Here is a 23,607-nt window from a genome sequence, read left to right on the forward strand (position 1 = left end):
TCACCTCTAAACTCAGATATCTCCAAACTGTAAAATATTGGAAATCACCCAAAAGTCCCAAGGAAAGGATGTGCACTGATTTCAGCAGTGTTTCAAAGCAAAAGGAGAAAATGAGGTACTTGGCATTCTTCATTATATTATCTACTTTCATCACAAATATGAGAATTAAGTTCTTTGCACAGTGCTCTCAGACTCTGTCCTGTTATATATTGTAAAGTATGAATGCTGTTCCTAGTACTGTGAAGCCAGAGTTTTTATGTAAATTCAGTCATCTTTATATCTCTGAATTTGAATGAGTTCACAAAGTACGGGGAAACATGGGATATCAAAACATGAGGAAAACTGCACAGACTTCATTATCCTTAGGAAAAAAATAAGACCATGAGGGTCCTTAGGGGTATGTCTATACTGCACCTGGAAGCGAGCTTCCCAGCCTAAGCCATAGATTTGCGGTGGTGGCGCTCATGCTAGCGTGCTAAAAATAGCTGTGTAGACAGAGCTTTGACATGGCAATTCGGGCTGGAGCTTGGGCCCTCAAGCCTGGGGGCCAGGAGGTGGGGCCTTGAGAGCCCAAGCCCCAGTGTCAAAGCCCCATCTACACAGCTATTTTCAGAGCACTAGCATAAGTTTGTTACTCAGGCTGGGAGGCTCAGTCCCAGATGTAGTGTAGACATACCCGAGAGGGTTCACATATTATTTAAAGGGATGCGAGCCAATTCCTGTACACTGCAGATAGTGAGTTTCGTATATGAAAATCTCATAAAGTAGGGGTTTTTTTCTATTCCATTTTCATCAAAAAGCATATTTTAGTCAAAAGCAGCTGTAGAATCCAAGTGAATAAAGGTTTAAATTGGGTAGGAAATGTGGTGCTGTTAGGTACAAATTACTGTCATGACATTTGGAGATTTTACAAAAGGAACTTAAATAAATAAGGCTCCTGCTTTCCATAAGGGGGAATAACCTCTGGAATGGACAAGCAGAACTTACTGAATTGTCTCTTTCACTTTCCTCTGTGCAGAATTGCAAAACATAAGATGTATTTTTCATTACATTCACGCAGTACAGCACATGAGGAACACATTTGCAGTATTTCCTCAAATTTGTATCAACTGAGAAATCATGTTGGCTCAAATCGTTTCCTCCCATGGAAAAACCCATAAAAAGAGGGATTGCTTGGGGGGGTTCCCAAGCCTGGCAGATCCCAGGAGATCCCAGCTGAACTCACTAACACCACAAGTGGGACGACTCAAAGGTGTGAAGTTACTCATGTGTAAGCGTTCGCAGGATTGGAGCCTTAATTCTATCATAGTCAGTGTAACTGGTTTTAAAAAATCACTTAAAAATTCAACATTTTGAAGGGTTTTTTTGTTTTACAGGTTCAAATGGATCCATTTTTTCAATTTGTTTTCTAAAATTGTTTAATTAAATTTTCACTGAAAATTTAAATAAAAATGTTTGTGTCACAAACCTGGTTTTCAGTGAATAAAAAATGTGATGGTTTTGTTTTTAAAAAATTGACCAAAAAGTAATGAAAAATATAAATGAAGAAATCAAGTTTTTCAGTAAATCTTTTATATTTGAAAAAAGACCATTTTTCAATGAAAAAAATTATTAAAATAATTTCAGAGAGCTCTTATAATTGTGACACCATTTTTTAATTTGGGGAAACAGATGAAATTATATCTAAGTTTATAAGTAATGGACCAAATTTAAAGTCTGCTTCCTCTGCGCATGCACACAGGTATAGAATAGAGGGTGCAAATTCAAACAGTACTGTAACTTATGGAGAACTTTGTGTACAGTCTTATTTGCACAACAAAAACCGAGCATGATTGAAAAATTGGCCGGATATATAAAATGTTGCCAATTTTCCTATCTTGTAGGTCTTGTTCTGTGCCTTTATACATTCTAATAAACATAGTAAAGGTGCTTTTAAAAGTACTATTTAAATAGTGAGAATTTTGAAAAGTTTCCAAAAGTTAATATAAAATAAAAAAAACCTACGTGGCTTGAATTAAACATCAAAGCATTCCAAATATAAAATATAATCCTGTGATATAATTGTCTTTCTGCCCAATGTTGGACAAATAGTTCTGCTCAAAATACTTTTAAAAGAATTCCCCATGAATTAGTAGATACATGAGTGTCATAACTCAGGTATTGGAGGATGTTGATATTTTTTTGTATAGTTTTAAAAATACAGTACTACTGACCAGTGGTCTTCACACAACTTCCACAAGTGTATCAAGGGCCCTGTCATACCCTAAATCAAAGCAGTGGCATTTTTGGCAAATGCAGCGGGCCAGAAATAAGCCGTATATTGCTGTACCAAAGAGGCTGGATAGCTGACTGACATGTCCAGCTGAAATTTCCTGGTTTAAAGGAGTCCTCAGTTGGCTAAGAAGTCCCCTGGAGCTCTCACCAGTTGGTCTAGTTTAGAGCAGCCCTGAGGGAACCAGGTCACTACAGAATAAATTCCAGGATCCGCGACCCAGAATCATTTTCTTTGTTTGGGTGCAGATGAGAATCTAGTCTAGTATAAGAATGGCCATACTGGGTCAGACCAAAGGTCCATCTAGCCCAGTATTCTGTCTCCCAGCAGTAGCCAATGCCAGGTGCCCCAGAGGGAATGAACAAAACAGGTAATCGTCAAGTGATCCATCTCTTGTAACCCATTCACAGCTTCTGGCAAACAGAGGTTAGGGACACCATCCCTGGCCATTGCTGGACCTATCCTCCATGAATTTATCTAGTTCTTTTTTGAACCATGTTATAGTCTTGGCTTATGTTTATCTACCACTGCAGAAAAATGTCTCTCCACTTTCAAGAAAGTCTACTTCGGCACATAACTCCAGAGAAATTAATTTTTCTGTGTAACAAACCCTTTTGTTCCTAATTCACAAATTTTGTATCAAACTCTACAGACTCAAAAACCGAAGAAAAGTACAGTTAGGGCCATACTGTTCCAGGTTTGTATGTGAAGGGGACAAAGAGCAGGGATAGATGCAGTTGTGGTGCTCACGGAAGCCAAGAGATTGCTGCCTCTTTTTGCTCCCAGGGCCATAACTTACCCCCTAGAGGACCATGACCCCGCTCAACTTTGACCCCACACCGTGCCAGATCCATTGCGGTGCATTCCCCTGTATGCCAGGGAACTTAAGGGGGGGTTGTACCATTTTTTGGCTCTGAGCCAAAAGCCCAGTGAAGTCATTGGAAGTCTTTTTGTTGATTCAGTGGGTTTTGGATCAGGCCTTGAGTCACAGTCCTTTCCCCACCACTTCTTCTAGCTATGTGGCTCTGCATCACCCTCTGCTTGGGTGGTGCCTGTAACCATGCCTTTGTGGGTCACAACTGAGAATAGAAATTCAGGACAAACTGCTGAGAAATAGGGCAGACACACCCCAAAACTGGTGGTTATTCGCCCATAAAATATACCAAAGCAGCAACAAAAGTAAACTTCTCTTTCACCACACTGGCTAACAAGAAGTCAGAAAAGTAGTTTCCTTAGGCATTCCAGTCCTTGTATTGCTGCCAAAAACACTAGACTTAAAGATGAATGGTTCTTTAAAAACCAATTTAATCAAATAAAAGGTTCTTCTGATCCCAAAGGACCAGCCACAGAGCCAGGTCAATATATAACTCAGATCTTGCCCAATAATCACACTGCTGCCAATCTTTTAGAATCTAATATCTAAAGGTTTAGTTATAAAAAGAAAGAAAGGTGAGAGTTAAAATTGGGTAAAGGAATCAAATACATACAACAATTGCAAAGTTCTTGGTTCAGGCTTGAAGCAGTGATGGAATAAACTGCTGGCTTAAGGCAAGTCTCTGGTTGCTTGCAAATCATTGGAAGGTCCTCAGTCCCTTAGTTAGAATGCTCCCATTAGTATAAATAAGTCCATAGTCCAGAGGTATGAGCAGGAAAGAGGCTTGAGTAAGAAAGAGGCAAAATGGAGATGTTTCCAGGGCCTTTTATAGCTTATGCCAATTGAAGGGATTCCCAATGTTCTCACAGTGGAAAATTACAGGTAAAAGATGGTGTTTGGGGTCACATAGGCAAGTCACATGTCCATGCATGCTTTCGCTTAGTCATAGCAGGAAAGTCCATTAAGTATAGATAGGCATCTCCCTTGGTCCATTGTGAGTTAAGACTAAATACCTTGTGGGCATTACCCCAAGAGCAAACATTTGAAATCCAGATATAGAGCCAATACTCATAACTTCAAATACAAAAATGATTCATGCATAAAAATAGCATAATCATATTCAGCAGATCATACCCTTTCCATAGACACCTTTCTTAACGTACATTGTAAAAGATTTGTTGCAATTATGTACCAGTGGTAGCAACAATGATCTACATGGTCATATTTTAATCAGATAACGTCACGGTGCCTAATTGGGCAATCTAGCTCTTACCTCTTACAGAAAAGTCATATAGAATTTCATAGGGACAAAACCAGTAAGGTTCTACAGAACTAATTGTAAAACCTGTAGAATGTAATAGAGAATGCTTTTCTTTCTCTCAGGATGGTGGAAGAAGGGAACTGCAGAACGGATATAATTTTCTATTCACATCTATAAGATGTTTTTGCATGGGGGGAAATTAGGACTCCTATTAAAGTGAATGGGAAGTTTGCTATTGGCTTAAATGGAAGCTAGATTGAGCCCAAAATCTGTACTTCCCCACTACAGGGCATAATAAATTAATGTCTGATGTTTGTACCCACTCACATTGCAGTGAGGGTGCCTTAATGTTTAATAGTGTAATTCTTTTTTTTTTTTTTCTTCTGAACTTGCTTCACAACCCTGACATTCTTTGAAAGTAATGTTTGCCTCGGAATGGCCCTGGCTTTTTAAAGTAATGTTTAGTTGTTCATTGTGTGTATATGTCATTAATGCCTTTAAAGGTAATTGCTGTTTATACTTCGTGTAAATATATGTAACCTCATATTTAGATTATATAATTACAGCATGTAAAGATGAGCCTGGAGGATGATAAAACAGCTTTTAAACAAAATTTGAAACAACATATTTCACGTGTGTAACATCTGAGAGGTCAAATCCTGTGCAGTTTGTCTCAGCAGAGGGGTGAATTTCACACTTAAAGCGAGTGCAGTTAGGCCTTAGAATAGTCCCCAATACTGTAGTTTCCCCTGAAAATAGCAGTGTCATTTGCTAGTGTTATGGGCTGGGATTTTCAAAGTAGCATAGAGGGAATCAGGCACCCACATTTGTTGAAAGTCTGTTTTAAAATCCGAGTCATAGAGTCTATAATCTTGACTAACTGAAAAGTTGGATTGTAAGAGCACAAATGTATTGGGAATCATACCTCCTTTTTGCCTTCTCATTTAATGCTAAAACTTTTTACGGATCTAATAATTTTCCCCAAAGCCACGCAACTCCTACAATGTTTAACTCAGAATAAATGTTTACATCTAGATGATAAAACCCTCATATTAGAGAAAGCATTTCAGTTACACCAGTCTATCTGAAAAATAGGGATATTACCATTTGACACTCCAGCACAAGGCATCAGTCTGCCATGCAATTAGTTTTTCATGAGCGTGAACTCATTTCAACTTAGTATTACAGTTACAGATCATTTACCCCACCCTCAGACCTTATACAGAGAGAGCCCTCCCCACAGAAATCTACACATTTTCATGAGAAAAGTGACCCCAACTACTTGGCTGACACCACCAGCCCTATCTCCAGACTCACAGAGAGCCTTCTCCAGGGATAGAGATCTGGACATGGATGGGGGACCATTGTCTAGGTACATTGTTACTCCCCCCTGCCCCCGCCCCCCGTAAACCTGGAGGATATCTACTGTGGCTGTATTATCTTAACCAAACAGCCATTCCGTACAGGGGAAACTCCGCTTTTAAGGCATTGGGGGGAGGGGGCAGAGTTCTAAATACAGTGAACAACTGGAGAGGGGGCTATGCTGGCAGGAGAATGGGAAGGGCCACAAGGAATCTAGAGACAACACAACAGCAAATTGTTCATCCCTGACGGTATGATCTGGAGAAAACTCTGAGAGGAAATCACAAGTTTTCCCACCCCTGAGCTCCTACAACAGATTTTTTAATAGGAGGGGCTGACCTGCCCATAATAATTTTCTGCATAATATACTGTCTGCTGCTTTATTTGTGACTGGAAATAAAATATATTTGTTCTAGATGGCCCAATCATCAATCTGTTTGTTTGGATACAATTTTATAAATATTTAGCGAATACTTTTATCAAGAGGAAACGCAGCTTAGGAAATATCTGCCTTTCTGTTTCTAGGAAGGAAGTACGTGATCTGGGGCTCGTTATTTTAGTGGATGCTCGTAAGTGCCAGCCTAGTCCTGGTCTTTTCAAAGCTTTCACAGCATTACAGGTAAGTGCTTATGGTGCATTGTTTAAGAGCACAAAATAAAATCTTAGTATTTTTAAAAAATATTGTTTGTTTGTATTGTGGTAGCACCTAGAGGCCCCTAATCAGGTCCTGGGGTGTTGTTTTTCTGGGTGCTGTGCTCACAGACAATCAAAAGATGCTTCCTGTCCCAAAGAGCTTACAGCGTTGAACTTAATGCCAGTTGTAGTTCTTTCCTTTCCGAGTTAATTTCTCCATTCAGCACATGAAAAAATTAATTTGTGATACACAATAGGATCATCAAAGGATCAGTTGAAAAAGTTAAAGCAGATTAGGTATAAATATAAGTAGAAGGAATAGATTTAAAATACAAAAATACAAGTATGGTGTGTTCTTGAGAGGAGTTTAGTGCTAGTTCTACAAAAAAAAGCACTGTCTGTCTGTTGACATTAAGTCCGGTTTTCTCAAACAGTGAGTAGGACTAGAGCAGCTTATCGGGAAGTTGTTATGGAGATTCATTTGCATTTGATATTATCCAACAATCGTTTTGTTAATCTGTAGTTTGGTGCACTGAGGGAAACAAACAGCAAAATAAAAGTTACACAGAATGTCTTGACAACTGAGACCAACTTTTCTCCTGTCTTTAATGGAGTGAATTGTTTTTGTTTGCACAGTGAAACTAAAGATCTGTTAGTTTTGGTTCACTGAACAGTTCAAAAAGGAAAAGACACTAGCACAAAGATCTCAGTATCTTCTAGTCTGATTTTCTGTTACAACGTATTTTGACATTACAGTGACTCTAGCGTGTCATCATCACAACAGCGTTTTAATGTGCTTGGCTTCCATCAGTATTCCTTTGACAAGGGTGAAGTGTTTTTTGTTCAGTTCAGAATTAATCAGAGTCAGAAAATGGACATTCTTCCAAAGTTCGTACATCCCAGCCTTCTTTCTGAATCATGACAGCAGCAAAATGAAAACATTGAAAACTCACTGGGAGAGGAGCGAAATTTTCCCATGGAGCGTCTGCTTTGCGCCATAGTTGACATTTAAGGTTAAACAGTGCAGGATGTAGATATGGTAATCTTGTTATTCAAGGAAAAAATAACAAAACAAGAACAAGTTGTTGTAGATGATGACTTTTTTATGATTCCTCCCAGCTTCTCACTCTTTCCCATCTACCCTCACAAGCCCTATATTATAACTGCACTCTGATTAAAAAGACACTACGCTGTCCATCTGAAAGACGCTACACTGTCCATCTAATCAATTTAAAAAATTAAAGTTAAAAGTAGTTTCAGATATTAAACCTTCTTATTCTCCTGACCATCTTTCCTAAAATGTTTTCCCCTGTCCATTTACTGGATGAAGATCCACACAAACATGAGAGGAAACTGATTGCCAGAAGCTGCAGTCCTATAATCAGCTCCACATAGTACCTGCATGAGGCCTAACTGCCTCAAAAAAGGGAAACAGTGGAACTAACTGTTTCCAAAGTGCTGTCAGGTGCCCAAAGTAAACAAAGTAGAAGACTAGAGCAAAATGATTTTTGATCTTTAATCTTTTATGGTTCTAGTCAGAACTTGAGTATTGTAACAATAGATCAAACATTTTCAGACTTGAGGTGCAAGTACTTCCAGCTACTGCATTTACTTAACATCACCCTGTGAGTTTTACACAGCCATTTTCCCACAGCTGCAGACAGACACTAACCATATGTATCACTTAGATCTAGATAGTTGCCCTTCCTACACACAGCTGGTGCACCGAAGCAAACAGTTTAGAGAAAAAAGAAATATGCACTGGGAAAATTTCCATCAAATACTCAAGTTCTCATTGTAACTGAATCTTCTAAACGGCTTTGCAACCAAATTGAAAAAAAGAAAATCTACTGAATTCATATTGATGTAATTATTTTATTAAGATGGCTTTAGTGTTTTCTTAAGTATATTACACGTTTGAGATGTAGCAGATATGCGCTGAGGAAAAACATGTCGTCACAAGATGATGAATTGAATCCTGGAACCAAATGAGTTTGTTTTTGGCACAGTGTTTAACAAGATATTTCTCTCAAATGAAAGCAATGAAAATGTGGAATTAGGTAGATATAGTTTTATTATAATGAAATTAAATGTAACAGTTTGACAATTTTTCCTTTGTCAGCTCCATTTTTAGAGTTTAGATATTTTAAGTTTTTAGACTAGCCATTTCAATTTAGAGTGGGGTGAAACTTGGTCTGTGTGCTTGGGCGGAGAATGGGTTGCCATTAACACCAAAAAAAAAAAATTCAATTAGTTTGGCTTTTTTCATTTTGAAGTGCACATGCAGGAGACCTAACTAAAATGTGGGCTTCCAGATACTCTCTTCCCACAGGCCAGGAGCAAACACTGTTGAACTTTTGAAAAACAACAAAGGTGAAATACTAATTTTGCCAATCTGGAAAGGTGACCGATGTGCTTCAAATATAAATGTGGCCACTTGAGCATGTGCCATAAACGTACATTGGACTCTGCATTACAGCAAGCTTTGCAGCTGCTGTGATTAAAGACTTAATACATCATCCGTAGAAAGGCTCAGAGGGAGGACTGATGGATTTGTTATCATTCTTGTCATTCTATTTATAACATAAGTTCCCTCTTTTTAACTTGCGGAATCAAAGGCTATACTGTCTTAGCCTTCAGCTCACTCTTATTTCCTCCTCAGCCCAGCACTGGTTGTGACTGTGGTCATGCAGGTAGGACGGGGACTACTTGCCTAGGAACCCTCATGAAGAGCCTTTAGAGGGGGTGGGAAGTGGGAAGGAGCCCTGGCACCAGGGCCGTCCCTACCCATATGAAAAGTATGCAGCTGCGTAGGACACCGCACCAAATTTCCTGATGCCCTGCACAGCTGCGTGTTGCTCCAACCCCTGCTCTGCCGCTTCCCCATGGCCCCCGCCCCTGCTCTGCCCCAGCCCCGCCCCCACTCCCCTGAGGACTGCTGGAGGGCCCGACCCTGCACTCACAGGGGGCACCGGTAAGTGGAGCGACCTGGCACCAAGCACAGGGAGGTATAAGCTGCTCAGGAAAACCAGACAAGTAATTTACTTTTCCCCCAGAGCAAAGGGGGAATGGAAGAGGAATTGTTCTCAGTGTTTGTTCTCTGTCTTAGGGCAGGCCTCTGATTCTGGGCAGACTGTAAAATTATAATCAAGCCCCAAGTGAAATCAGAGTTAACTCTGCCACTCAGCCTGTATCGTCCCAATGTTCAGTCTTTGCATTAGAGCACATCCGATGTGTATGGCTAAGCAGTGTTTTCTGAAGTATCCTTTAAACACAGAGATGGAAAACGAGAAGGAATATTAGATATAGATAACAGAAAATTAGAACACAGAATACTAATAATGAAAAAAGCCAGTAACACCAATAGTACATTCTGTCATAGTAACAGAAATAATAAGTCTTTTTCGCAAGCTGTGGAGTCACAATGGATATGATGACACAGAAGCACTCCAATCAAGATTTAGGGCTAAAATATGAAGAGTTGCTTTGTGCTTTTATGTGAAGCACCAAGTGGCCTAAAATTCACTGGCAAGAATGATGGACGGTAGGCAGGCAGCGAACTCATGTGCTCTGCCTCCTGAAACCTCTGTTTGAATAAGAGCTGCGGAATAAGGAAGGTGTAATAGTGATCTAATACCTACTTAAGGCCCTACATCAAATTTATCTCCAGCACTGGGATGAATAAGGCCCTGATCCTGCACCCACGGAAAGCAGAGGAAACACTGATTGACTTCAGTAGGCGTTGGATAAATCCCTAAATGCCTAACTGATGGATTTAAAAAAAAAATACCCATGCAGTGTCTTTTGAGACCTAATACCCTCTCCGACAGCCACTTTTATAAGAGAGAAAACACCATCAAAGCAATACTGCATGAAGCAAGAAATATGAATGTCATCCTGTATTAGTTAAAGTATTTAAACTTCAGTTACTATTTGAATGTGTATAGTTTACAACATGATGATGAAGTCTCATGTTGATGTCAACCTATGAGGATTCAGCAAACACTACAGGTGAACACACATATGTGAGGTCGCACCAATGCGAGAACCACAAATACAGTTATATGTGCGATAGACAAGATTGACCATGATCATTGCAGGCTACTGTGTCCTTGTTTTGTGCTGTTCGCATTTTTCACCTAAAGCTTTTTAATGCCTTATGGGAATAACGTAGTGTAAAGCAAGGACACATACAGCATAGGTTAGTCACTAAGAAAACATAATTGCAGTTGTAGAGTAATCCAAGTTAATTTTATTGAAGAATAAAACAATGTGCTCCTGCAACAAAAAGAACCGAATTTGACCCCATAACTACATTTATTATAGGAAAAATACATTATTTAAAAGTAACGATTTAAAGATATTTCTTGTCTTATGATGCTCATTTTAACCAATCAAGCTGAATTTTAAAAAACGGCAAAAAGGAAAAAAGATTGGGAGGTTCATAATAAAGCATTTCTCTAAATTCATTTTGCTTTGCTTTCCAGAGTGCAGTTCCTCACTCCATTCATAGTGTCCTGATATTGACTGAGAAGGAATCTGCATTTAGACCTGACAAAGATACTGCAATTCAGGTAACATTAAGAAGAGTGTGCATGATATTTTGTAAAGTTAAAATTTTGTTATGAAAAGTTACTTTGCAAAATCTGACTTATGACATTTTATTTTGTTTAGAAGAAAGTGACTTTGTTGTTTTTAAGGGGCAAATTCTACTATTACTCACTGAATAATACCTTATACTTTGAGTAGCTCCAATTCAGTAGCACCTTACTGTGTGAGTAGTGCCACTGAAATCTATATCTATCTCTAACGTGCTTCTCAATGCAAATCTTATTTTCAGTACTTATGTGGCCGCCATCACCATGATATCTGTGCACATCACAGTTATTAGTGTATTCATCCTCACAACAGCCCTGTCATGTAAGGAATGCAAGGGTGGCAGAATTTGCCCTTTTATGGCTAGACTTACTGCGTAAACCGGTTTGCTGAATTGTATAAGTGGGTAGTCAGAAGTATGTTTGTGTGGATTGTGTTCTTTGCAATAACATAATGACTTACTGCTGTTGTTTCCTATGCAGGAATTTTATAAATAAAATATTTTTAAAAATATTTTATAAATAAAATACTTTTAAAAATACAAAATTGATGGATGTTTGAAATGAGTATAAAGGGAGCTGAAGTTAAAGACCAGAAATGAATGTATTATTTAAATCAAATCAATCAGAACAGAAGCTTGTTCTCCTGAACTTTGTATGTAGAGTTAAAATATACTATTTTCTCCCAATAAAACTTGATACCCAAAGAATTTTTAACAATGTCTCTTTTTTTCTTTATATGTAATATTCTATTGGCATAGATGGTTGTTAGAGACAGAAGTCACTTGAGATTTTTTTCCCTTCAATCTTATATATATATATTTTAACAAATATAGAATAGTAACAGAAAATATTTTCTACAAATAAGATGTACTACTTTGGGCAAGATCCTCAGCTAGTGCAAATTTGCATAGCTCCATTGACTTCCATTCCAGAAGACAGAGTATTACACATGAAGAAAATCTGAGACCCAGTTCTTGACTTCACTAGATCTGCACTCATTTATACCCGCTTGAGGATCTGGTCCTCTGTCTCAAGAGATTCTGTAAAAGATTTTGACAACTGGCACTATGTACGTTTTTCCCAGTAGTTTGATTTATGGCATTAATACAGCTCCATTCACAATTTTTCTTTAACAGTATGAAGTCCTCACATCACTGAAGGCTCTGCAAAAGCACATTGACTGTACCCAGTTGACAGCAGAATTTGATGGAGCCTTTCTGTATAACCACCATGACTGGATACGTTTCCGAAAGGTAAGACAGTGCTTGCAGCTCCCATTACTTGTTCGCCTCTGATTTTATTTTCCCTTTTAGAATGTTCATGATGGAATTTAGTAACATTTATTCCTCATAAAAATAAGAAACAAATTGTGCTAGTTAGAGTCTTGTACGCTGTATGTAGGTGGTGTTGAAACTTCCCCACACAGCTCTGCCGCTGTATTCTGTTAATCCCCGGCTAAGTCAGTCCTTGCTCAGTCCTTGGCCTCTATTCAGCTATGTCGTGGTTGCAGGATTCAGACAGATTTCCACTCTGGATTAGGTTAGAATTGCCAAACTCATTTTCTAACACGTATCTGAATCACTATGGCCAGGTCCTCAACTGGTGTCAATCAGCTTAGCTCTATTAAAGTCAGTAACAGGCCCTGAAGTTTTCTTCATGTGCAGTACTTTGTCCTCTGGCAGTGAAGTCAATGGAGCTATGCCAGATGAAGATCTGGGATCTATAGAGACTGTATATAACCACACATTCCAAATACTGACTTGGAAAGCAATGACCTTATTTAAGGCTATGCCTATTTTGATGTTAAAAAAACAAATCTGTGTCGAAGGTCTAAACGCAATTTTTATGCCCATTTAACTATTTCAGTTAAGGGAGTAATTTTTTTTTTACTGAAATAGATCTATACCACCTTTAGTGTGAATGCACTAAATGAATGCACTGGTATAAAAGTGCCTTTTATCTTTGTAGCTTATTCCCCTTATTAGTCTGGCTTATTCCCTTTATTCCACTTCCCATTCAGGAATAGTTATACTGGTATAACTGCACCCACACTAAGGGGATTGTACCACTTAACTATACTGGTTTCAAACTGGTATAGTTAAAGCAGTACAAAAACCACGTGTAGACAAGCCCTTATTGTAATTAACATACAAATAACTCTTTGTGACCATCTAGGACACTTCAAGTTTAAGAAGCCAAAGCTATTTCCTGAGACTGTCTTTTTGAGTGTTTTTACCTGTCATCGTGTTTTATTGCTGCAGAAACTGGAACCCTTTATTACAAACTGCAAAGAGGCCATTGTCTTTCTACAGAACTCAGTCTGTTCGCTGCACTCCAACAGAACCCTAAGTACAGTGCAGGTAAGTATTAGCTGATGTCACAAATGCTATGCCTTGAATTCAAAAAACTGGAAGCCTGAGGTAGCTCAGTAATATATTATGGTGGTTATTAGAGAGAAGCTGAGGAGGAGATATTTGGATCCTGTCTGCATCAGGTTTAGACCAGCATTCAGTTACGAGGTCAGAATAGGGTGTCAAGGTTTAGATCTGAAAGCACCAATGTCCCAGGAGCTGTTCTCACAAAATTTGAAACCAAGATTGTAGACATCTTGCAAGATGAGCCCTTCTCATAAGGTTTCTGCCACACCTGAAAAACAAACCCTAGAAAATAGACCCTTTGGGTTTTTTTTAATGCAACACAAAACTATAGGGATGGGTTCGGGTATAGTCATTCAAATTTGCATCCCTTTAATTTTAAAGGAGTTTGGATTCAAGGTTTCAGTTTTGGCCCATCTCTAATTATGTTTTTTTTAATAATTTTCTGTTAAAGGTGCCAGTTTACTAGCCCTGGAAATTGAATTCCTCTGTCTACAAAAGAAGCACAGTTTAGTCAGTAATGCTACAGGCTTCCCCACACTGCCTTGCCAGAGTGCCTGAATCAACCTGAGGGACCAAGTGTAGTGAATGAGAGAGTAGTTCAGTTTCCATAATGTTTTGGCCAAAAATTATTGCTAAAGCTGGTTCAGCTCCACCAGTAGAAGCAACACTGGGAAATGTAAGGCAAAAATTACAGGTGGGAACCAGGCATTAACAGGGTTCTGTTACTTCCCTGACCAATGTGCTCATGGATTTGTTTTATAAAAGCCACGCTAGCCACGCTATGGTACCGATACACTGGCTAGGTTTCTGGTAAAATGAGATTAATTGTGTTTCTCCTGTATAGGAAGTCAGTGACTTAATTGACAAACACAAGACAATGATGAAACTTGTTTTGGAAGATGCCTTGCTGGTAACATTAAGGCTAGAGGGTGGGACAATCCTTGCAAGACTCAGGAAAGAGGAATTCTGCAATACAGAAGACTACCGGTAGGTGCTTGCTTTGCAGTAAGTGCTGCATCAGAGACCTATGTTAATCAGAGAAGGGAAAAGGGAGAGAAAGGGCTTGTCTACATGGTGCTGCAGTCCAGTGTGTGTGGGGGGGGAGGGAGAGGGAGAGCAGGGTGAATTGTAGAGAGCACAACATGCTCGATTAAACTGCCCATGTAGACCCTGCTGGTGTGAACTAGAAGGCACCTAGCTGGCAGCGATGAAGTCCTGTAGGAGCACTGTAACAGGGTCGCTGGCCCATCATATGAATCTGGGCTTGGCTCTCCTATTCCCATCCAGGTGCTCCCAGTTGGGCCAGTTCAGCATGCAGGGCAGCATTTGGGGTTATAAAAGGTCAGTCAGGAGCCAGAGCAGACTGAGTCAATCAGACAAGAGGGGTATGAGATGGAAGCCCCCAGAGAGAGAAGGTGGTTCCTGGGAGAGCAGCCAGAGGGGTTTGTGGCTGGCATCCCCTACCCAGAGCCTAGGGGCTGGAAAGAACTGACAGCAAGAGGAGCAGCCGCAGAGGGCGATGCTGTTGGCTCTAAACCAGAGAGCTAGAGCCAAGGGCTGAAGGAAGGGGGAACAGCGGAGCGACTTAGTCCCTGATGTCTCCTTGCCAGAGAGCTGGGCCCTAGAGGAGACATGAGGACACTCCCAGCTGAGAAGCGTTTGGGAGTTCCTGCTGCGAAGAGCAGGGTTGTGCCCCAGAAGGAAGGGCTGGGGTGGCTCTTCTGACAGAGGACGACTGACTCGGGGTATGTCTACACAGCAACTAGACACCTGCTGCTGGCCCTGCCAGCCAACTTGGCCTCACAGGGCTCGGGCTGCGGGGCTGTTACATTGCTCTGTAGATGTCTGGGCTCAGGCTGGAGCTGGGGCTCTAGGACTTTGCGGGGTGGCTGGGTCCCAAGCTCGGGCTCCAGCCCAAGTCTGGAAGTCCACAAAGCAGTGAAACAGCTTCACAGGCCTAGCCCCTCAAGCCTGAGTCAGCTGGCACGGACCAGTCGCTGGTTTTTCTTTGCTGTGTAGTCATACCCAAAGAGTCCAGGTGTAGTGGAAGACACTAGGATGGTGAGAACCGAGCCGGGTTTTAAAGGCTCCATGCACTGGGGGATGTAGACTATGTTTTGGGACTACTGGGAGTTTTGCACTATGTTTTTGTTAATAAATTATGATGGAGCAGTGGCTCTCAACCTTTCCAGGTTACTGTTTCCCTTTCAAGAGTCTGATTTGTCTGGGGTACCCCAAGTTTTTCACCTCACTTAAAAACTACTTGCTTACAAAATCAAACATAAAAATACAAAAGTGTCACAGCACACTGGTATTGAAAAATTGCTTACATTCTCATTTTTACCATATAATTAAAAAATAAATTGATTGAAATATAAATGTTGTACTTACATTTCAGTGTGATACTTGAGCTTGTTTTTCCTCTTGTGAGCTTTGTCTGAAACCCGAGCCCTGCCCCCCAAGGGCTGAAGCATGTAAGAGCTTCACAGGTCCCACTGTGGCCACCCCTAATGCCGGCTCTTCACTTGCGACCCTAAACCCGTCCCACAACCCCCCTTTGGGGTCACAACCCCCAGGTTGAGAAACATTGATCTAGATGAGTTGAGTACCCCTTGGAAGACCTCTGCATACCCCTGGGGGTATGTGTACCCCTGATTGAGAACCACTGGACTGGAAGATGAACTTGTATTGAGTTACTGGGGAGCCATGAGGAAAACTGAGACAAGGAGCCATTTGCAGGACTTCCCAAGGCCATGAGGGTGTGCCTGAGAGGAGACCACTCATTGAGAACTATGTTAACGCAAACTAGGGTACCTTTTAGTTCATCCCAGCAGGGTCTGCCTGGGGCAGTTAGAGTGCAGCATGTTAGAGCACTCTACAATTCACACCTTGTAGACCAGAATGCGGCGCCATTGTAGTCATCTCAGAGAGAGGAAATGTAACAAGGGGAAGATATGTGTAACACCTTAACAGATTTCATGTTCCCTCCTAAGGAGAATAGCAAATATAGATGTTTTGTGCCAAATACTGCCCTCATTTATACATACACAGTTCCCAGTGAATGAAATGGGATTTACATCTAAATCGCCTAGGGCTGTATGTAGCATTTGTTCCTATGAAGTGATCGACCTAAGGCAAAAGAGAGTAATAAACATTAAATTTTCCAAAAATTTCAAAATGAAGTAATTTTAATCTCCATCTGAAAAAGTGCTTCTCAATTTAACTGAAAATTTCAGAGAAACTTTTATCATATACTGGGATTTAAGCTTCAGATTTTCAGAACATGAAGTCAAGATATCTATTTTTGGTGGGGGGTAGAGGCTGGCTGAAACTCAGTCTTATAATGGAAGACTGGTTGCAGACTTACGTCTGGAGAGATTTGGGCCCTCCCTAATTCAATTATTTAATACCTCATGCAGCGTGAGATAGCAAGGGGGCTGGGTGGGCAGACACATACCTGCGGAGTCAGAAGTTAAGATAGGCAGGTATTATGCCAATCTGATCAGATTAGGTAATCAGAGTGCAGAGAATTTTATAACTGTAATAAGGTCTTGATCCTGCAAAGTGTTTAAGCACTTGCCTAACTTTAAGCACATGAGTAATCCTGCAGACTTGAAACTTTGCTGAAAATCAAGGCTTTATATACTGCTCTGGGTTAGTGCAGCCTGGCTGGCTGAAACAACTCCATTTATATACAACAGCCAAGGTTTTCAAAAATGACTAGTTATTTTTGGATGCCTTAGAGAGTCTGCTGAGCTACACACACTTGAGCACCCAGCAGCTGAGATACCTCAAATCACTGGTCACTTTTGAAGATCTTGGCTGCCATGTGTCTGTGGTTCTGAGTTGGATACATTTTCCTTTGATGAGTTGAACAAGGAAACACACAACTAATACGTTCTGTAGTTGTTGGCTTGTTGGCCCAAGCCTCCTTTGCTTTGCCAATTAACAGCTTTGATGATTGTCATCTTCTGAAACATAGAGTGGACTCTTCTGGCATTGTGTTTGCATTGGACATTTATGTGTCGTTTTCCCCCTCATAGAGATGCCATGGAGGCGATAACAAGTTTGTACAATCAAGTAGATGAGGAGGTCCATAGGCTAGTTCTCATATCGAATAAGTGTCTGCAACAACTGGAGAATCTCCAAGAAATAAGAAAATTTGAAGAAGATTGTGATCAGGTCAGTACTATTTTTGAGATTTAATTTATACCAGCTATAGGGCTAACCTTCCATTTTTCCATTCATGGGGCCAAATTAATCTGTGAATATAAGCTACATATTGGGCTGGCCATTTAAGTGTGTATGCAGTGCAAATAACGTTACAGTTCAGGGCAACTGCACCTGTATTCCTTTGTGGTCCAGCAAGGACACCCACTCTTGGCTCCAGGCTCCTCAGCTGTCACCTCTCCTGGGCAGAAACGTGTGTCTCTCTCTCCCGCCTCACCTGGGGTTTTCAGGCTGCATAGACCCTACCTACACTGGTGAGTTCCCTAGCAAGTCAGACTGCCTAAATAAGTCTGCTTTGCTTTCTTCTCAGAGGTTATGAACAGTTATAATTGCCCACAGTTGCAGGTTACAACACAGCCCTTTCTAAGCAAGCACATTTATTCTTAAGTTGAAAGCACTACACAGAAAACACATTAAAACAATAAAAGAACTTGCATGCCTGCGCATAAGCCAGAGATTCTCCCCCCATTCTAACAAGGGCTCTGGTAGGATTCAGTCCTTCAAACCCCAGCATGGGGGTTTTCTTTAGTCACAAGTTCATAACAGCTTTTGCTCAGAACAAGAACCCATATGCATAGGTTAGTCTTTCCTTTCTACAGCCTGGGTCTGTGATCTGCAGAGACCTTGAATAGGTAATCAGCCAGGCAGTGGTTCTCTCCTCAAGGCATAGATTCAAAAGGTTGTGTCCTTAGATTTGCATTCCACTCCTCCCAGATATCTCCTGGGAAACCCACTTCACTTTGTGGGTCCTGAAAGTTTTTTTTTTTTTTGGTCTGGTACTTTGTTTAAAATAGTTCTTTGAAGCTAATAGCACTTCTCAGATTTTACACTGGCCATGTCTCCCCACTAGAATAGTTATGTACAATCCCACAATAATACATAAACTTTGCATTTATACTACATTGGACGGTAAAGCTATTTAAATTTAATTCAGTAAGGTCTCCCAAAGTTATTGCAGGAATCTGTGCATATCTGTCACAAGGGTAAACTTTCCAAGTCAGGGAAACATCTGTAATAAATTCTGAGTAAAGAAAATGTAAATATTTTAATAAATGTTTTTAAAAATTAGCACAGACCTTTCGGCTCTTTGTATTCAGTGAGCTGTTCTAATTATATTTTTATTCATTAATCACTAATGATTTTGCCCTGCAGTCTCTACACAAGCAAATTTCTCACTGAGTTCAATGGGAGTTTTGCCTGTGTAAGGAGTACAAGGTGAGGCCTAACATATGGTGCAAACTAATATATGTTTGACTAAAGTGTCTGTTACTATATGCAGTATATAAAATAGCTTTCTAGATAAATTGTATATAAGGAGAGAGAGATTTTTTTCATAGTTTTGAAATAAAGAATTTAAAAGATTTATTTGGTGTATGTTCACAAGAGTTTAATTTGCTTTGATAAAGTTGCTTAATTTCTGTGTTAGATATAGTTTACTCTTTAATTTAAAAAAAAAACCAAATTTTGTATCCTCTATAGATAAAACTCTGGTTTGAAAATGAAAGCGAGAGATATCTTGGCCCCTTAGATCAAGAGCTGCTTTCTCTGGAAAGTGTGAAGAAGCAGCAAGAAGAATTCAGAGTTTTCAGTGACAAAGTGATGGTAAGTATTGTACTAAGGAACACTTGTTTTTGCTTTTGTTATTTTAGTTGCATTGGCAATAGCTTAGAAAATTTTTGCCGCCCCAAGCAATAAATAAATAAATAAATAAATAAAGCCGGAGAGCTGCTGAAGCAAAATATCGGGACAAATGGCGGGACAAACAGCTAAATATCGGGATAGTCCCGATTTTATCAGGACGTCTGGTCACCCTAATGTGTGCAGATCTGCCATCACAGTACATCCATGAGGAACAGTAGTACACAGGCACAGCAACCTCCTAGAGCCTGGTAAAGAGAAAAGTTCAGCTTGTAACTATTTCATATAAAGAAATTACATCAAGAAGGATACAGGAGAGCTGTTACTTGCAAAACAAAAGTTCTCATGATGATATTAAGTGCAACATAACCAGGACTCCTCTGAACATGTAATAATTCTTTTCAAATATTCAAGCTTAATTGACTGTAGTTTTTGCTCCATCATATCATTATATTCTTTCTTGATGCTTCCCAAAAGAAATTTAGATTAAAAAAAGGCCAACAGTAACTTTATATTAGCAGAACAGTATGAAAAAAGAGTGATTATTCACTTTTGACCTTTGTTCGCTTTACAATTGGCCTATAACAAGATTTGTTGATATTGTATGGAGTAAATGACAATGCTGAACAAGAATTTGGACAGCAGAAGAAGCAGTGTACTAATGTAGTTGTTTCATTTTGTATTCAACAGCAATATTGTGAGAAAGGGCTGCAGCTGATACAAAAGAACTGCTCACTGAACTTGGAAGAAAAAGTTCAGGCCTTCAGGAGTTATTTGAGTAATGTCAGCACTCAGACAGAGAAAAGGAAGAGTGAGCTGGAGAAGCTGATTCACTTGTATGAGTTTTACGAGACGGTAAGAAAAACATTTCAGGTTCAATACAGATTTACAGTAGTTTAAATATTTGTGCAACAATATTCCATAAAATGTGTGTTATATGAGCCCCTTCTCCTCCACTCCAAGGTACTGGAGGTGCTAGTGAGTCTCCCAGGGTGCTGGGAGGTACTGATGCACTTTCCCATACACTGCACCTGCTAGCAAGATTTCTTTGACGTATCAGTGCTGACACTTCTTCTTCTTCTTCTAGTGCTTTTTTTTTGTTTGTTTGTTTTGCCATGTCCTAGCTAAAGAGTAGTTTGTCCACAAGATTTCCAGTGAGGCCTGTTTGAAAGACCCTGGTGAGGTATAGCCCACAGGATCAAATTTGAGGCATGTCAAAATGGCTTGTCAGAATCTGGCAAACATCCGAAGGACTGTGTTGACCCCTCAAAGTTCACCAGAGCAGTGATGAACTTCAAATGTTTTCTGAAGTAATTTGTCGTTTGGCAGCTTAAAATGACATGCTCTGTTGCACCCACTAACACCCCCACAATAACATCTTTAGGAGCAGGGATCCCCTCCTGCAGCCCTCCTAGGACAACAGTATCTAAAGCCAGCACAAGTTAGTGTCAGCACATAAAGCCAGTGCTGTATTGGTCATTCAAGTGCCTGAGCGAGAGTGTATTGGCATTTGCTATTCCCCAGAGTACCTCAGCTGTCCAAATAAACAACTGAGAATGGCAGTTTTTCCCCCCCACTATCTGGATGTCTGTTATTTTTCTGCTTTGCATTAAGTGTGGTGTATATATTGGAATAATGGCCAGACAGAGGGCACAGAGATCAGCGTCATTCAGAAACGCACAGAAGCACCAAGGGTCAAAAGAACAGGCAGAGTTTAGGCAGGATATTACATGTGTAGCTGCAACCCATGAGTGCAGTTTGGGGGAGTTAGGAGGGGCATTGCCGTGCCTAAACTGCAAGCCTCAAGCAGGCACATAATTTGCCGCCCCTTCTCCCACCAGTGCGCAGCCCCATTGGCCCAACTGGAGGCCCCAACCCTATATAGAAGTCAGACTATGCCTATGCTGCAACTACAGAACAGCCGCTAAGCTGGCTGTTCCCTCCCCAGATCCCAGAATCTCAATGAATCTAATGTCCTGTGCACTGTACATGCAATCACAAGACTGGCAATTAGGAGCTGTTTAAAAAAAAAAAAAAAAGTATTATAAAATTATAAACCCAGCCAGAAACAGCAGCACCAGAGTGAGACAGATTTTCCTGCATGGACCACAGCCTGGATCTCTTCTTTCTTTTTTGAATGTGTAGATAAAACCTTTTTAAATCTGCCCTATACACAGATAGTCATACACTGCTCTTAATGTGCAATCCAAGAACTTACATACCCGACTGGCCAGAATTTTCCTCTGCACAATTATGAAGCGCCAAATGACATAATAAGCACCTTTACCCTTTTAAATAATCGTTTCTCTGCTTCTATAATGTAAAGGGAATCAAATGAAAAACATATAAACCCAAGCTTTTTCATATGTATGCTATGTATAAAACCACAGAGCAAGCCATGCTTACTACAGCAAAGCTACAGATGAAAGCATACAGTAAGGCATTATTATCTGTATAACCGTAACACCCAGAAACATCAATCAGGATTAGTGCCCCAGTGTTCTAGGCACTGTACGAACACAAGATCTCTGCCCAGTGGCGCTTAGAGTTCAAGAAGATTGTGATCTCCACTGGAAAAATAATTATACAAGCACAAGCTAAATCAGCTTCAAAATAGTTAATCTGGTGATGGACAACCTCAAAAGGGTCAGAATTCAATCTGGGCCACCATCCAAAAATGTGGCTGCTTATCTGAAGTGTCCACACTATGGAGGACCCTCACCCAATACTGGTCTTGTCTTCTCAGAGCAAGGATACTCACCTCTGGTTTCTTTGAAGACAGGCCAGTTCTTTCTTCCAGTTTCTTCAGAGGGGAGGTCCACTGCCTCTGCAAATGCAGGATCCTCTTTGAGGACATAATCGGGCCTAGCCCCATACCTTTGAAGGGAGCAGTACAGAACCACACTCAAGTCTTTGCAAGTGGTTGTTGGGTGACCCCCAAAAATCAGGCCCTAGGAAAATGACTGTTACTCAGGTCCTGATTCTCCTCTCACTTACATCTGTTTTACATTGGTGCAGTTCTTTGATTTCACTGGAGATACTCTTGATTAACATCAGCGTACCCAAATGGAGAATCAGGTCCTAAGGGTTTTGGTTTTTTCCCCCCTTCTTGTGATTCTGAAAGTTCTAGTGAGTAGGTAGCACAGAATATCCATGCAGATTAAATTAAACAAGGCTAGTTTCTGTTGGATTTCAAAGTTGGCGTTGAAAACGTTTTCTGAATAGCTTCTATATCTTAGAAAAATTGCTTCATTGAGATTCATTATAAACACCACTTTTATGTCACAAGAACTCTTTGGCTCCCAGGAACAACCTAAAAGATGATATTTTGTCTGGTTTAGAATTTTTTAAAATAAGTTGGTTAACAACTGCCAGTAGTATAACAGTACTTCTTAACTTGTGGGTCATTAATTTAGTAATCTAGGCTCTGATCCAGCAAAGCACTTACGCACATACTTTAACACATGGGTAGACCCACTGATTTCAGTGGAAGTACTCATGCTGAAGGGTACCTGCACTTAAGTACTTTACTGGATCAGGACTTACATTGTGTGTACAAGAGGCCGCAGGGTTGAATCCTGTAGAACAAAATTCCTTGACAGGAAAAAGTAGTCTTGAGGTGAGATACAAGATTGGCAGTCAGGCATTCTGGGTTTGGTTCCCAGCTACTTCACAGAGTTTCCTATGTGACCTGGGGCAATTCACCAAACCTTATGAAATGGGAATAATATTTCCCTACTTCATGGGTGTGGAGGCTTAATTCACTAAGGGTATGTCTACCCAGCAATTTAAGCCTAGGTTTAGTGAGACTCGAGTCACCTGACCCATGTCAGGGAACCCTGCACTGCGTTTTAACCCTACATTAAGGATTTTCTGACCTGTGTTCAAACATAGGGCTCTGGAGTACACATTGCAATGCACAGACCCTTGTCAAAGTAATGCTATTCCAGAGTGCCTAGTGTCCGTCCCTCCCCCCAGCCCCGCCATAGTGTTGATGTTCTAGCCCAGTGGTTCTCAACCAGGGGTATGTGTACCACTGGGGGTACACAGAGATCTCCCTGGGGTACGTCAACTCATCTAGATATTTGCCTCGTTTTACAACAGGCTACATAAAAAGCACTAGTGAAGTCAGTACAAACTAAAATTTCATTCAGACAATGACTTGTTTATACTGCTTTATATACTGAATACACTGAAATGTAAGTACAATATTTATATTCTAATTGATTTATAATTCTAGGATAAAAATGAGAAAGTCAGTAATTTTTCAGTAACAGTGTGCTGTGACACTTTTGTATTTTTATGTCTGATTTTGTAAGCAAGTAGTTTTTAAGTGAGGTAAAACTTGGGGTACCCCAGAC

The 23,607-nt window shown here is 40.3% G+C and overlaps 1 protein-coding gene across 1 annotated transcript in view; it reads left to right on the plus strand.

Moving 5' to 3' along the window:
• Window positions 1-23,607, plus strand: part of PLEKHG4B (pleckstrin homology and RhoGEF domain containing G4B) — a 230,616-nt gene that overhangs the window by 174,988 nt on the left and 32,021 nt on the right. The window contains exons 6-13 of the mRNA XM_077808715.1: window positions 6,295-6,388; window positions 10,890-10,976; window positions 12,137-12,253; window positions 13,262-13,360; window positions 14,223-14,365; window positions 17,422-17,560; window positions 19,088-19,210; window positions 19,937-20,101. Of these exons, the coding sequence (XP_077664841.1) occupies window positions 6,295-6,388; window positions 10,890-10,976; window positions 12,137-12,253; window positions 13,262-13,360; window positions 14,223-14,365; window positions 17,422-17,560; window positions 19,088-19,210; window positions 19,937-20,101 (967 nt within the window). The remainder of the gene's footprint in view (window positions 1-6,294; window positions 6,389-10,889; window positions 10,977-12,136; window positions 12,254-13,261; window positions 13,361-14,222; window positions 14,366-17,421; window positions 17,561-19,087; window positions 19,211-19,936; window positions 20,102-23,607) is intronic.

The sequence above is a fragment of the Eretmochelys imbricata genome, chromosome 2, assembly GCF_965152235.1.
Source record: "Eretmochelys imbricata isolate rEreImb1 chromosome 2, rEreImb1.hap1, whole genome shotgun sequence".
Lineage (NCBI taxonomy): Eukaryota > Metazoa > Chordata > Testudines > Cheloniidae > Eretmochelys > Eretmochelys imbricata.